The sequence below is a fragment of the Salvelinus fontinalis genome, chromosome 12 (assembly GCF_029448725.1).
Source record: "Salvelinus fontinalis isolate EN_2023a chromosome 12, ASM2944872v1, whole genome shotgun sequence".
NCBI lineage: Eukaryota > Metazoa > Chordata > Actinopteri > Salmoniformes > Salmonidae > Salvelinus > Salvelinus fontinalis.
The window spans coordinates 43,834,019-43,849,569 of NC_074676.1; the positions used below are offsets into that span (position 1 = coordinate 43,834,019).

The 15,551-nt window shown below is 44.6% G+C and overlaps 1 protein-coding gene across 3 annotated transcripts in view; it reads left to right on the top strand.

The window, feature by feature from the left end:
- Positions 1 to 15,551, top strand: part of psmd1 (proteasome 26S subunit, non-ATPase 1) — a 64,294-nt gene that overhangs the window by 35,055 nt on the left and 13,688 nt on the right. For all 3 annotated transcript variants that reach the window (XM_055940891.1, XM_055940892.1, XM_055940893.1), the window contains exons 17-20: positions 4,183 to 4,297; positions 9,426 to 9,542; positions 11,214 to 11,316; positions 14,613 to 14,782. In XM_055940891.1, the coding sequence (XP_055796866.1) occupies positions 4,183 to 4,297; positions 9,426 to 9,542; positions 11,214 to 11,316; positions 14,613 to 14,782 (505 nt within the window). The remainder of the gene's footprint in view (positions 1 to 4,182; positions 4,298 to 9,425; positions 9,543 to 11,213; positions 11,317 to 14,612; positions 14,783 to 15,551) is intronic.

Below are 15,551 nucleotides of genomic sequence, written 5' to 3' on the forward strand. Positions count from 1 at the left end.
ATGTATGTGTACATTTTATTTAGCAATACGGCCAGTTTGGTCGGTATGTAAGGGGCTTAATGTAGTGTCTGATTTCAGCTAGCGATTCTACTTGGATTACATTTTAAAGATGCACTATACCGAATTCGCTCCGCCATTGCCTGGTTGCTAAAATTCTAATAGCCTAATTTCAGTTTGTGACAAATATCCTTGCTTATAGTGTAGAGAATCATTGTAGCATCAAACCGATGTGAAATATATTTTCCGTAACCAAAAATATTGTATTTTCAGCTGTTGGAAGCTGGTGTACAAAACCGAAAGTGAAAGACGTAAAAACGAAACTTTAAAATGGAAATCATAGAAAAGTGCACGTAGAACTGATCTATCGCTCCTTAGACTTCCTTTGAATGAGAATGGCAGATCTATAACAAATATTTCTACGTGGAATTTTCAGTTGGTTTGACACTAGTTTTAATTTGTTTTAAAATCCAGACTGCCTGTTTTTGGTTTGAAGGGCTACTAGTCATGCAAATATGGTTTGACCAGTAGCGCAACCGTAATAATGTTTACAATGTGTTCAGTGTGCGGCAAAAGGGATCCATATTCCTCTGAGCTTTCTTAAGCCGCTTGATAATTATCACGTCCTCCTGGCCTCTTCACGCCATTAAACCAATGAGGTTTTCTCTGAGAAACATAAAGGACGTCTTCAATTGCAGGGACGCGTCACATTTTCTGGTTGAGCTGCGCTATTTTGACGTTTTTTTTGTGAGTTAGTGGCATGGGAGTCATGGAGAGGGATTTGCGACGTTGATGATTATGCTTGTTTTTTGGAAAAGGCTGAGGGGCCTGTTTTTAAAAAAAAATTTTTTAAAAGGATTGGTTTACCGCCTATCGTTTTTCGGGTGAATGACGATTAAAACCTAACTGATAGACTCTCAATGACCATTACGGAGAACTGAACCTTTCTGGGAAATCTGAAGGCATATGGTAATATCCTCATCGGTTTTACCGTCCATGCAGTGTTGGTCTTATCCAACTGCCTTTTTACAGCATAGCAGGCTGGATAACACGCTCAATATAATGCTGCTGACCTCATCCCATAGTGGCTGTTTGCCTCTGTCTTGACAGATTCCCTAATTCAAGACATTACCATAGGCTATGCTGTAATACATTTCCAATGTTGATAATGTAACACACATTGTAGTGATTTGAGTAAGAAGTGATTTGTGAAGTTACCACTACTTCTGATGAAATCCCTCTTTCTCAGGTAGTATTTGTTCCTGACCAGTTGTAATTGCATTCCCTTTCTTGTGACCAAATATGAATAAAACATGTTTAATTTAGCTGACCGGTTTGGCAGGAATTTCTCAGGAAGTTTCACTGAATGACACACTGGAACGCGTTGCACAGGCTACAACAGGCAACTGGTTTGCATTGCAGTAACACATTCTCATTTACAGCAACGACCTGGGGAATAGTTACAGGGGAGAAGAGGGGGGATGAATGAGCCAATTGGAAGCTGAGGATGATTAGGTGGATGGAATAAAGCCAGTATCACTTCCTCAAAATAGTCAGAATGAATCTAAGATGCCCAAAGGAATCTGTAATTAATTAGGATTTTTTTTGACGAGGATGTTTTAGTCGCAAAATTTTACATCTAGCTACGGCAGTGGTTCCCAAACTAGGGGTCATATGAAAATGGGGTTTGTGGGAGAATTTCCAAAATAATGAATGTTTTTATATATCATCTTTATCTTAAAATTGTTGTAATGTGGTTAACCCTAAAAATCTAAATGAAAAGTATTGAAATCTTAAAGATCAATTCAATCAATGCCCTTAGATTGTGGGCAAAGGGCACACTTGACTGTGGCTCTTGAATCGGAATGATTCAAGTGTGGCCTTTCGAACTGTCGTGTGACCGAGTGCTGCAGACAAAGCATTCACAGGTGTTTTGGTTCCTGACTCGAAGGGAATAAATACCCTGCCGTCTCACTCAGAGCGTTAAAACTCACGGTACCCTTCGGCAGCTCATATCTGTGTGACGCTGAATTCATCAGTGCTCTCGTCTGCATTAAAACCAAATATATCGATCCAGGTGGGATGTGACCGCAGAGATGAGGTGCGCGCTGTTGACCCCATGCCCCCTCACTTTGAGAAGTTCTGACATGCATCAAACACACCCATCTCATCAGTGGTGGTGAGATGAGACATTGTCAGACTCATTTGCAATTGACTGTCCTAGCCCCACATTAAAAGTATGTATCGTGAGTTAAAAAAATCAGAAATACTGTTAGAATGTTTTGTAATTGACTGCCATAGCCCCGAAAATAAATATATATATATATATACAAAAAATTAAACATTGGCTGTTAATTGCATACAATTTTCAGAATTTTCACATCAAAATGGGTTTGTGGACGACAAAAGTTTGGGAACCCCTGAGCTGAGTTGTTTGGTGCAGTGTTTCTCTCAAGTAAAACCAAAGACAGATCCTCTGGGTAGGTCTGTCTCATTGTATTCTGCAGTAGGATTGGAAAGAGCTCAATCACCGAAGCTGTGTATCCTGTGTTAGTGAACATTGTCGAAATGAAATCCACAACCCTAAATCATGACGAACTCACTTACAAAACTCTGTTTTGGACGAGACTGACTTTGACCAAAACCATCCTCTTTACACTTTGTAGTCAATTTTGATAGTAGATTAAATGTTTCTGATTAATATCGATGCCACAGAGGCTGTTTTCTATCCGATGATAAGTTGTTTATTGCCTTCAGTTGCTCTTTAAGAACCTACATTTCTTGTCCCAGTAACAGGCAGATGGGCACAGATCCACTTGCTCTCCGTTCCCACTTTACTCTTAGAATAGAGCCCATTTAAATTCACTTCAGATCTCAAGCGCCTAATGGCAAATGGCCCTTACCCTAACGGCACTTTGAGCCTTAAGTAAAGATGATGTTAGGGTCCAAAATCTACATCCCACCCTGCTCTTACCTCTATTTTCTCACCCAATACTCCTGTTAGGGTGCTATTGTAGGGGGGGGGGGGGGGTTAACTATAATTACGTTGTGTAAATTGTTTAAAGAAACCATCTTGACACAGCTGCAGACTTGGGAGTTTGTATAAGGTCTTGGTTCAAAATTAACATGTGAGGAGTTTCCTCACAATGAGACGGTTGGACCTGTGGAAACCAGGAAAATGTGATGAGGGAAGAAACCCTGGCATTTACATGTAAAACACGATGGTCGACGGTAGTGGATTGGAAGGGTTAGACCGAATATTCACTTACACTGGCAGTGTTTAGACTTGAGGTAACATTCTGCAAAATTACACCGTAAGTTGCCATGGGGCACAGTTTTCTGCCAACGTCCCGTCACCTAAATGGTGTTCTTGATCATCATTTTTAAAATATAAAAATCATTCATTATTAACAGTGCCTGTTGGATGGGCATTATGTTTGAGCATGCCTGTTCTTTTTGTAAGACTAAAAAGGATTTTGCCAAATGTAGTAGGCTAGTTAAGAGGCCAGAGTCTCCCCTGCTGTACGTTTTAATTGTCTTGGCTCAGTCTTCACTTCAGTCAGCAAAGAAATAACCATTTATGCTTAGCAGAGATTAAAAAAAAACATTATGCTCTAGACCTGTGCCATTATACTTCAAGTCAAAGATTTCAATCTCGCAAAATGGTTACGCACAAGGTTTTCTCTTGTTCATACAGCAGCAGCCCCGGATACAATTCATCAAGACTTGCGGAGGTGTCAGACCTATAAATCATTGCCCCTTTTCACACACCGTACACCCCCCCCACCCCAAGTTCCCCCCTCTATCACCGGTTCTGTTGCTGCAATCCCTTTATTGTGCTGTAGCTTTGAGCCACCTGTCACCTGAACAATTATTCTGTAATGATATTAAAGCCTTGGACCTGGTCCAATTGGATTCATTCCTATGACCCGCAATGTTGACACAACCCCAGTCTCTTCAAAAAAGTTAATAATGATTATATTAGTTATAGATTTTGTATTAACCACGTTTACATTGTATCTGTACAAGAGGCAAGACTGCAGACTCTAACAATGATCGTAATTGAATAACTTATTAACTGTATGTTTGTTTGTGTAACTCTGTTCTCAACTGGCCTACCTGGTTAAATAAAGATCAAATAAACGATAATCGTCTCTCTCTCTCTCTGTCTGTGTCTTTCTACAGGACCCCAGAGCAATGCCCCAGTGTGGTGTCTCTCCTGTCAGAGAGCTACAACCCCCATGTGCGCTGCGGAGCCGCCATGGCCTTGGGCATCTGCTGTGCCGGGACAGGCAACAAGGTAAGTGCCCCTCTCTTCCTTATCCGACCCTACCTCGCTCCCGTCCTCACTTCTCTGTGAACAAGCTGCCAACTTCATTGTCCAGTCCAAAATAAACACTTCTTAATTCAATCTCGTGATTCTGAGATAATCAAAAGGGTCTATGCAATATTGGGAAAGCGCCTTCTAGCCAGCTCCTCCCGGTTCCGAGCCTGCCGTAACGGCTCCGAGCCTGCCGCACCATGCAAAACAAACGGATACCACTGTATCCTACCTGGGAAGCTGCCCCCCGGAGGAATTTCTAGCAGCTGTTAGTGTCTTATCAGACTGAATAACGTGGCAGGACTCTGAGGAAACCGCTCTGCTAGAATAGGGGCCATGATCATGCCTGGCACACAGCGAGAATCACAGCCAGGATAGGATTTAGCGTGGCTCCTATGTGGAGACTGGGCTTAGAGGGGCTCCAATCTGAACCAACGCTGTTGAAGCATTCAACTCTTAAAATCACATTTTATTGGTCACATACACATATTTAGCAGATGTTATTGCGGGTGTAGTGAAAATGCTTGTGCACTAGTTTTTTTTACAGGGAGATCCTAGAATGTGCCTGTTTGACCGGTGGCCAGAGTCTCTATTTTTGGACTGCTTGTTAAAGACATGCTTCACCAATGTTGATACCCAGGAAGGACGACGCCCGCCTATCCCTGCTGACCTCTGTTGGGTCATATAATGAAGACTTATATCTGGCCCACGCAATATGCGTTGATGGCAATTTTCCTTTTTCCTCATTGCCATTTTTGTTCTTTGTAGTCCCTTGTCTGTCACCGATACTGATGTCCTATGCTGAGCACAGGGGTTCATCTGAAATGAAAAGCCTTCAGTAGGTTTAACTACTAGTCCACGCTGCTAAAACAACGGCTTCTCTGTCAGAAAATGTTATCCTGAACCACAAAACATTTTCAAAGATTTTACCGAGTTACTATTCCTAAGGTCAATCAGTCAATTGAAATACATTCATTCATCTGTTGATTTCAAATGTTGGTCACAGATTTTTTTTTGTTTTTAGTGGCATGGATCAGAAAACCAGTCAGTATCTGGTGTGACCACCATTTGCCTCATGCAGCGCGACACATCTCCTTCTCATACAGTTGATCAGGCTGTTGATTGTGGCCTAAGGAATGTTGTCCCACTCCTCTTCAATAGCTGTGCGAAGTTGCTGGATATTGGCGGGAGCTGGAACACGTTGACGTACACGTCGATCCAGAGTGTAATAAATGAAACAAAATGCTGACATACATTTGATATATTGCGCAGTTCGGTTTCTGTTTGGTTGGCATATCGCCACTGAGCTGTACCCTGTCGGCCAGACGAGGACATTGTGGTCAGGGAAAGGGGGGGAGAAGACGCTGCCGCCAGGCCCAGAACTGCTTAATGATGTAGACTGGTCACTCTCAGGTGCCCAAAGCCCAAACAGAGTCACAGCCCATTACACCTGGGCCTTGGTGCCCAGAGGGAGAACGTTATAGTCCTACACTGGACTGGGCCAGACCAGGACTCCAGTCTTCACACAGCCAGTCCTCCAGTACGCTTAGCTCCGCCCTTCGGTGAGTGGAATGGTGTTGTGGCTGGAGAAGTGGCTCAGCTAGCTATTACATATGGAGCTCATACTCTCTGTCATTTATACATCCTGAGGGTTTGGATATTATTTTTTATTGCCCTGTAATTTTGGGTTTTTGCTGACTGGTATTGGGTAAAAACATGCAGAGGAAAGCGAGTTGGATTGGAACCTATTTCACGCTCCCTATCCGTCAATACAAAGGTGTGCGGCATCATGAAAATTTATGCGACACGCAATTTTGGGGGTTTGACGAATTGGGTAGAAAATGCAGTCTGCGTGAGAAGCCACTTTTTAAATGTATTTTTACCAGCCTCGTGTAAACATTCAAATGATTCATTCTTCTGAGTGACTATGCAGTCCTTTTCACGCTTGACATTAGATATTCTATACATTTCAAATAGACAAGTAATAGCAGCTGTTTTGTTTGACTCAATCAATATATTTAAACCTCTGACAGTGTAGAACTTTCATCAAGCCCGAAGGAGTGATGTCACCCTTCAGTACTACTGAGGCCCCTGTATGCCATGTGCTGCATCAGCCAGCTCTGCTGATTGAACTTAATACTCTCAATTGAAACCTCAACTGACTAAGGTTGAGGTTGTTGGACCCGTTTTGAAATGGACCTGGGTCTTTCCCACCCGAACACGATCTACATAAATAATTGTTTTAATATTAATACCTGTTCCAAACGGACCCGAGGACAACTAGACTGGTTCCGTATAGACCTGGTCGGATCCAGACTCTATCCGAGGTGAGGGAAGCAGTAGAAAAGTACATTTGTAAGTTACTTTATTAACCAGAGCTGATGAAGCGCAAGAGAGGGAAACTCTAGCAGGCGGAGAAATGGCCTTGCGGTGTGTTTACTGTGAGCAAGTGGCACGGGGAAGGAGATTCAGAGAGACGTCAATCAACGCTAAAAAAACAGAAGAAAATATCAAGCATACCAAGCCGACTCATTTCTAGCTTGTCATAGCTAGATTATTTATTATAAAATATGATTACGTAAGACCCGTCTTGACTGCATCAAGCCGATTTTAGAAGCAAGTTAGCTAAGCTAGCTCGCTAGGCTAATTGAGACTGCATGCGCTTCCTCCTTGTCCTACAGTTAAAAATAACAACTCCATTCAGATTATTAAGTAGCAACCTACCTGTTGGCTCTTGGTTGTTGTAGCGTATCTTTCTCATTACATTTTTTTTATTCCATTTTAATTCTGTTTTACGTTGATTATTTTGTGCTTGTATTTATTATGGATCCCCATTAGTTCCTGCCAAGGCAGCAGCTATTCTTCCTGGGGTCAGGCACAATTTAGGCAGTTATACAATTTAAAAAACGTTACAATACATTAATTACAGAATTCACAACACACTGTGTGCCCTCAGGCCCATACTCCACTACCACATATCTACAACACAAAATCCATGTGCACGTCTGTGTATAGTGTGTATGTTATCATGTGTGTATGCATGTGCCTGAGTCATAGCTCTACGTAGTGCTGTGTGCCTCTCATACTCTGTTCTGGACTTGGGGACAGTGAAGAGACCTCTGGTGGCATGTCTTGAGGGGTATGCATGGGTGTCCGAGCTGTGTGCTAGTATTTTAAACAGACAGCTCTATCTTCAGCTTGTCAACACCTCTTACAAAAACAAGTAATGATGATGTCAATCTCTCTTCCACTTTGAGCCATGAGAGATTTACATGCATGTCATCAATGTTAGTTCTCCCTGTACTTTTAAGGGCCAGCCGTGCTGCCCTGTTCTGAGCCAACTGCAATTTTCCCAAGGCCACCTTTTGTGGCACATGACTGAACAGTAGTCCAGGTGCAACAACCAGGGTCTGTAGGACCTGCCTTGTTGATAGTGTTAAGAAGGCAGAGCATCGTTTTATTATGGACAGACTTCTCCCCAATTTCCACATTATTCATTAGATAGTCTCCTAACTTGCTTTGCCACACACAGAGGCCCTATGACTGTTATGCCGCTTTGACGACTTGTGATTGGCCGACAACAACAAGCTATCTACACACGCCACTCTGCAAAGGTTATTCTCGTTGAGCAGTGTCGACGTGCTGTTACTTTAAAAAAATCGAATTATGAATTTATTAGTAATTTTTTGCCACCTTTTTCTCCCCAATTTTGTGATATCGAATTACGATCCAATTACAATCTTGACTCATCAATGCAACTCCCCAGCGGGAAGGGGGAGCCCACTTAACCCGTAAGCCAGCTGCTCCAATGTGTCGGAGGAAACACAGTTTAACTGACAACCGAAGTCACCCTACAGGCGTCCGGCCCTCCACAAGGAGTCGCTAGAGTGCGATGAGCCAAGGAAAGCCCCCCCCCCCGGCCAAACCCTCCCCTAACCCGGACGACACTGGGCCAATTGTGCGCCACCCTATGAGACTCCCGGTCACGGCTGGTTGTGACACAGCCTGGGATTGAACACGGGTTTGTAGTGACTCCTCAAGCACTGGGATGCCCCCATACTGTTAATGTCTTATCCACAACTCTCTGTCCATCGCCGTGGTAATCTGGGAAGCCAAAACGTTCCCTACCACTCCCCATCATACAGAACTAGTTCCCGGCTGCACTTCACTAAAGGATCGTTTTGAAATGCGCCAGTAAAGATTTGAATTTTGATTACAATGTGCTCATAGGCTCTAGTTGTTTTTTTTTCCCAGATCAGATTTACCCAATAAGAGGCATACAACGCAGTGTAGGTCTAGCCTATAGGCCTAGTGTGTTTTAAAATGTATTTTTATTATGTATTCATTCGGGTTCACAGTGCGGACCCAACCAAGGTCCCTGTACCGAACGATTTGTTACGAATACGTGTACCGTTACACCACTACCGCCAACCAATCAGGAAGGGGATGTGGTAGCCAGGGCTCCACCAGTGCCCCTCCTACGCCATCGCTCCCCACACGCCACAGCTCTCCGCTCTGCTTGCCCTGGCAAAGATTCTAAAACCAAAGATAACAGATTCTGAGTTCAGTTCTTAAAGCTTTTTGTTTTGTGTAGTTTTCAGGGGATGCTCACTCATCCTTTTATATGGTTTTAATATGCAGTGTAAATAAATAAATCATTTTAAGGACAAAAAGGTTTCAGTCTATGAATCTGATAGAGATCTGAAGTGATTGTAGGTCTCATCTTGGATCTTCAATGCTGAATGCTAAGGTTTTTCCTGGTACAGCTGAGCCCACCCCTGGTAAGCGTGCCAAGCGGTTGAGCTAGCACCTCTTACCTCTTAATACCCATAAGAGCACTGGTCCAAACACTGGGCCAGAGGTTTCTGAGCCAGGCTGAGAGAGTTCACCGTTGACCTCCCTTAAGGAGCTGGGGCTTATACTCCGGTAGTACTGCACTCGTACTTAGATGAGGTTTGGTGCTATTCCCTATTTACTTACTCTAAGCGACTCAGCACGATAACCTCTCATCTTTAGGGTTTGCTGGTCAAGTAGTCATCTAGTTGTTAGTTTAATTTGTGTATTTTATTGTGATTGACAAGTTCTATTTTCCTTTTTCCTTTCTCAGGAGGCCATCAACCTGCTGGAACCTATGACCAACGACCCAGTGAACTACGTGAGACAGGGTGCCCTCATCTCCTCTGCCCTCATCATGATCCAACAGACCGAGGTCACCTGTCCCAAGGTGGGTGAATGAGAAATAGCCCATCTCATTCACAGCCCACATTTACCAGAGAAACAGACCATCTCATTCACAGCCCACATTTACCAGAGAAATAGCCCATCTCATTCACAGCCCACATTTACCAGAGAAACAGACCATCTCATTCACAGCCCACATTTACCAGAGAAACAGACCATCTCATTCACAGCCCACATTTACCAGAGAAACAGACCATCTCATTCACAGCCCACATTTACCAGAGAAACAGACCATCTCATTCACAGCCCACATTTACCAGAGAAACAGACCATCTCATTCACAGCCCACATTTACCAGAGAAACAGACCATCTCATTCACAGCCCACATTTACCAGAGAAACAGACCATCTCATTCACAGCCCACATTTACCAGAGAAACAGCTCATCTCATTCACAGCCCACATTTACCAGAGAAACAGCTCATCTCATTCACAGCCCACATTTACCAGAGAAACAGCTCATCTCAATCACAGCCCACATTTACCAGAGAAACAGCTCATCTCATTCACAGCCCACATTTACCAGAGAAACAGACCATCTCATTCACAGCCCACATTTACCAGAGAAACAGACCATCTCATTCACAGCCCACATTTACCAGAGAAACACCTCATCTCATTCACAGCCCACATTTACCAGAGAAACAGCTAATCTCAATCACAGCCCACATTTATTTGAGAAATTGTCCACAAGTAACTTTGTTATTCACAGACTAAAATATCTTGAAGTTGATTGGCTAATGGAATCATCTGTTAATGTGATTCTAGCCTATAGAAATGTTCTCTATTTTGAGTCCAGTCCTCTACTTCTCTCCTGATGAACCCTAACCCCCGTGGAGGCTCTGGGTCCTAGCCAAAAGCTGTCTCAGTGTTTTGAACTTTCAGCTGAGTGCTTGGGGAGGTGTGAGATTGTTCAAGAGAGACTGGTTTTAAAGTAGAAACAGCAGGAGGCACTACACTTGTTCAAGAGAGACTGGTTTTAAACTAGAAACAGCAGGATGCACTACACTTGTTCAAGAGAGACTGGTTTTAAAGCTGCAATATGTCACTTTTTTTTGGATGACCCCGACCAAACTCATAGAAATGTGAGTTATAGAGCTGTCATTCTCATTGAAAGGAAGTCTAAGATGCAGTAGATCTGTTCTATGTGCCCCACAGGTGGATCACTTCCGTCACATTTTAATTTCCCTTTACATATGTTACATGGTAATATGAGTGGTAGTGTTTTAGCTATGTACCCTTTTCTTATTATAGATGTATGTGTCGCTATTCTCCAAATAGTGAAGCTAAAATATAGCCTGTTCAAGCGGTTGTCATGGCTTATTTCTCTCAGTAAAAAGTGAGTTAGAGAAACATAAGTATTTCTAGAATCAAAAATACTGAGTTAGTCCTTAGCTTCCACCAACAGTGGCTCTCGTCAACGTGTTTTAACCTGTTTTTAATATTATTAAAGGTGGGGGTAAGGGCATCTCCTGCTTGTGGGCCCTGGCGTGCTCATTGACTTAATCAGAACCAAAGCAACGTGGCAGAATAAATGTTTAACATATGCTGCTAAAGATGTCCTTTTAATAAGAATGTTAAATTGTAATGTGGAGACCCACCAAAAGAACTGAACAATGGGGTTGAGTCTTATTGTTATTTTTCCGACACACAGGTGAACCAGTTCCGGCAGCTCTACTCCAAGGTCATCAACGACAAGCACGATGACGTCATGGCCAAGTTCGGGGCCATCCTGGCCCAGGGCATCCTGGATGCAGGTCAGTGTATTGTGACATTTGGAGTCAGGGGTTGGATTTCTTTAGAAGACGTGTGGGTGTATTTGATCTGTTTCTGTCTGCTGTTAAGGGGAGGTGTGCCGCCCCCAAGGGCTTGACCGCCCCCTCTGTGATTATTCCCAACTGGCGCCTTCTCTGGAAGCGATCATGTTATGATGCATTAGCGCCTGGCGGGCCAGCAATGTCAACAGCCACATGACTCTTGTGATTACTGTTAGTCTGACGGCCTGGTGTGGGTGGGGCACTTGCTCTTGTACTGTAGCAGTGTTTATTTTTGTTCCCATAATGCTTTCAGCCGATCTTTGTCACTATAGCGACAGTCGAGACCAAACTGGGAGCCCTCGTTCTCCTGCCAAGATGAAGAACTCCAGTCGTCCCCCCCCCCCCCTGTTTTCCATCGCGTGAAACCGCCCAGACAAAATCTTTAGTATGGGGTCATTGTAAGATAGCACACTGAGGCTCTCTCCGCTCCCTCTACTACCCTTAACAACTGTCAGGTCACTGCTCCCTGATACACATCCATGTTTTGAGTAACGTCAGGAAGGCAGCTTCCTCCCACTTTAATTTCAGATAAGGTGATGGGGAGTATTAGTCTTTAGTTATGTGGGGTTGTGATTTTGGGGGCAGTTGGGTAATCTTATGACATGTGACAGGCAGAAGTCATTAGGGTTCTGTTTCATGATCTCTGGTGTTCATTACCGAAGGTTTAGCATTCAGAAGCAGCTCTCGCAAACAACCACACGCCCAACCGTTCCCCCTTTCTCTCTCCTGACGTTCCCCCTCTCTCTCTCTCCGGACGTTCCCCCTCTCTCTCTCTCCGGACGTTCCCCCTCTCTCTCTCTCCGGACGTTCCCCCTCTCTCTCTCTCCGGACGTTCCCCCTCTCTCTCTCTCCGGACGTTCCCCCTCTCTCTCTCTCCGGACGTTCCCCCTCTCTCTCTCTCCGGACGTTCCCCCTCTCTCTCTCTCCGGACGTTCCCCCTCTCTCTCTCTCCGGACGTTCCCCCTCTCTCTCTCTCCGGACGTTCCCCCTCTCTCTCTCTCCGGACGTTCCCCCTCTCTCTCTCTCCGGACGTTCCCCCTTTCTCTCTCTCCGGACGTTCCCCCTTTCTCTCTCTCCGGACGTTCCCCCTTTCTCTCTCTCCGGACGTTCCCCCTTTCTCTCTCTCCGGACGTTCCCCCTTTCTCTCTCTCCGGACGTTCCCCCTTTCTCTCTCTCCGGACGTTCCCTCTTTCTCTCTCTCCGGACGTTCCCCCTTTCTCTCTCTCCGGACGTTCCCCCTTTCTCTCTCTCCGGACGTTCCCCCTTTCTCTCTCTCCGGACGTTCCCCCCTTCTCTCTCTCCGGACGTTCCCCCCTTCTCTCACTCACTCACTTCTTAGTCCATGCGCCTAAATGTGAAGCTTTTCAGTGTCTTTGTTATACACTGAGTGGATAAACCATTAGGAACACCTTCCATAATATTGTTTTGCACTCCCCCCTTGTCCTCAGAACAGCCTCAATTAGTCGGGGCATGGACTCTTGATGAGTGGATGACCTTTGGTGGTAGACCATTTTTGACCATTCTTTGATACACAAACTGTTGAGCGTGAAAAATCTAGCAGCGTTGCAGTTCTTGACACAAACTGGTGCGCCTGGCACCTACTATCATACCCTGTTCAAAGGCACTTCAATCTTTTGTCTTGCCCATCACCCTCTGAATGACACACATACAAAAATCTTTGTCTCAAGGATAAAATATCCTTCTTTAACCTGTTTCCTCTCCTTCATCTACACTGACTGAAGTGGATTTAACAAGTGACATCATTAAGGGATCATAGCTTTCACCTGGTCGGTCTGTCATGGAAAGAGCAGCTGTTCCTAATGTTTTGTACACTCAGTGACTGTTCTTAATGCCCCTTTTTTATAGCTTTTAAAATACACACGATTGATCAATTAGTAGACATTCTATAGCCTTTAAAAATATATATATATTTTATCATTTAGACATTCTTGTCAAGAGCGACAGAAATCCCTCAGCTCTGTTGTGCCGAAGGACCTTATGCGATCACGGAAAAATGCTAGTTGATCTCGGGAATTACATAACACTTTGAATTCTGGGAAAGGATGTCCTTTTCCACAGGAATAAAAATTCAACTGCCATAAAGTAGGTTGACAAAAACCCCAGGATACCTCTCCTTCCCCCCTAGTAAATTGCACACCGCTGTCAAGCTGCATCTCAAGTTTTTGAGACCTCGTGTGTGTGTGTGTGTGTGTGTGTGTGTGTGTGTGTGTGTGTGTGTGTGTGTGTGTGTGTGTGTGCTCATTGTGGCGCAGCAACTAGAATCTGTGAGTCACTCTGGCAACCAGTAAATTAATTTGTTCGGGGTATTAGGAGGCCATTTCAGCCATCAAAATAAAGTTATCAAATCACCCAGAAGTCATCACTGTAATTACCTTTTTTAAAAAAAAGTCAACTGAGCTGCGGTAGGTCTGTTTAAATGAAAATGTCCCGTGATTCAACCACCATTGTCTGATCTGATTTCACATTGGAAACATTTCCAGCGGTCTCTGCTGTAATAATGTATTTTAATCAAAGGTTTCCTCCTTAGTAACTCTTGTTTTGAAGGGAGTTTTTACAATGTTTGTATGAGGATTGGGGAAGGACCTCCCAACACTGATTCCAAGCCCCTTTTCATCCATCCTGTCACTCCTCTGCAACCCTCTTCCTCCAACTCCCTAGCTCCCTTCATCCTCTTCTCCCTAGTGGTCTCCCAGAGGGCAAAGGAGGTCTATTGTTCTACTTGTCTGCACCCTAGCCCTTGACCCCCTTTGTACACTGGAAAAGGCTTTATTACCTCACACTAGCCATGCCAGATCATTGTTTTACCGGCATTTTGTTCACTTTTTTTTTCTTGTTAAGTTTAAAGGTCATAAATGACTCATGGAAACGTTAGTGAGGCCCTTGGCCTGGGATTAGGAGTAATCACGACGATTTAGTGAAATGGCTGGCTTTGTCAGTGTAGTAAGTTAGTTAATTAACCCCTCATTATTCACTTCTTGTTTGTGTCTGCGTCCCTGAGGGCACCCTATTCTTTTTATAGTGTAATTATTTTGGCCAAACTTCCCTTAGGGAAACAGCCTTTATAAGCATGACAGTAGAGGAACCCACCATAACATCATATAAAGCCATAGTAGGTACCAAAGTTATAAAATGAGATTTGAGTGTTATAATGGAAGCAATACATATCAAAGTGAAATGTAAAAACTCTACTTCCCTGCCCCCTTCTTTGTGTGCAGGTGGCCGTAACGTCACCATCTCCCTGCAGTCCAGGACGGGCCACACCCACATGCCGTCAGTAGTGGGCCTGTTGGTGTTCACCCAGTTCTGGTTCTGGTTCCCCCTCTCCCACTTCCTCTCCCTGGCCTTCACCCCCACCGCCATTATCGGACTCAACAAGGACCTCAAGGTAAACTTCCCACACTACTGTATCCATGCCATTCCCAACCCACTGTATCCATGTCATTCCCGCCCCACTGTGTCCATGTCATTCCCAACCCACTGTGTCCATGTCATTCCCACCCCACTGTGTCCATGTCATTCCCACCCCACTGTATCCATGTCATTCCCACCCCACTGTATCCATGTCATTCCCACCCCACTGTATCCATGTCATTCCCACCCCACTGTATCCATGTCATTCCCACCCCACTGTATCCATGTCATTCCCACCCCACTGTATCCATGCCATTCCCACCCCACTGTATCCATGCCATTCCCACCCCACTGTATCCATGCCATTCCCACCCCACTGTATCCATGTCATTCCCACCCCACTGTATCCATGTCATTCCCACCCCACTGTATCCATGTCATTCCCACCCCACTGTATCCATGTCATTCCCACCCCACTGTATCCATGCCATTCCCACCCCACTGTATCCATGCCATTCCCACCCCACTGTATCCATGCCATTCCCACCCCACTGTATCCATGCCATTCCCACCCCACTGTATCCATGCCATTCCCACCCCACTGTATCCATGCCATTCCCACCCCACTGTATCCATGCCATTCCCACCCCACTGTATCCATGCCATTCTCACCCCACTGTATCCATGCCATTCCCACCCCACTGTATCCATGCCATTCCCACCCCACTGTGTCCATGCCATTCCCAACTCCACTGTGTCCATGCCATTCCCAACTCCACTGTGTCCATGCCATTCCCAACTCC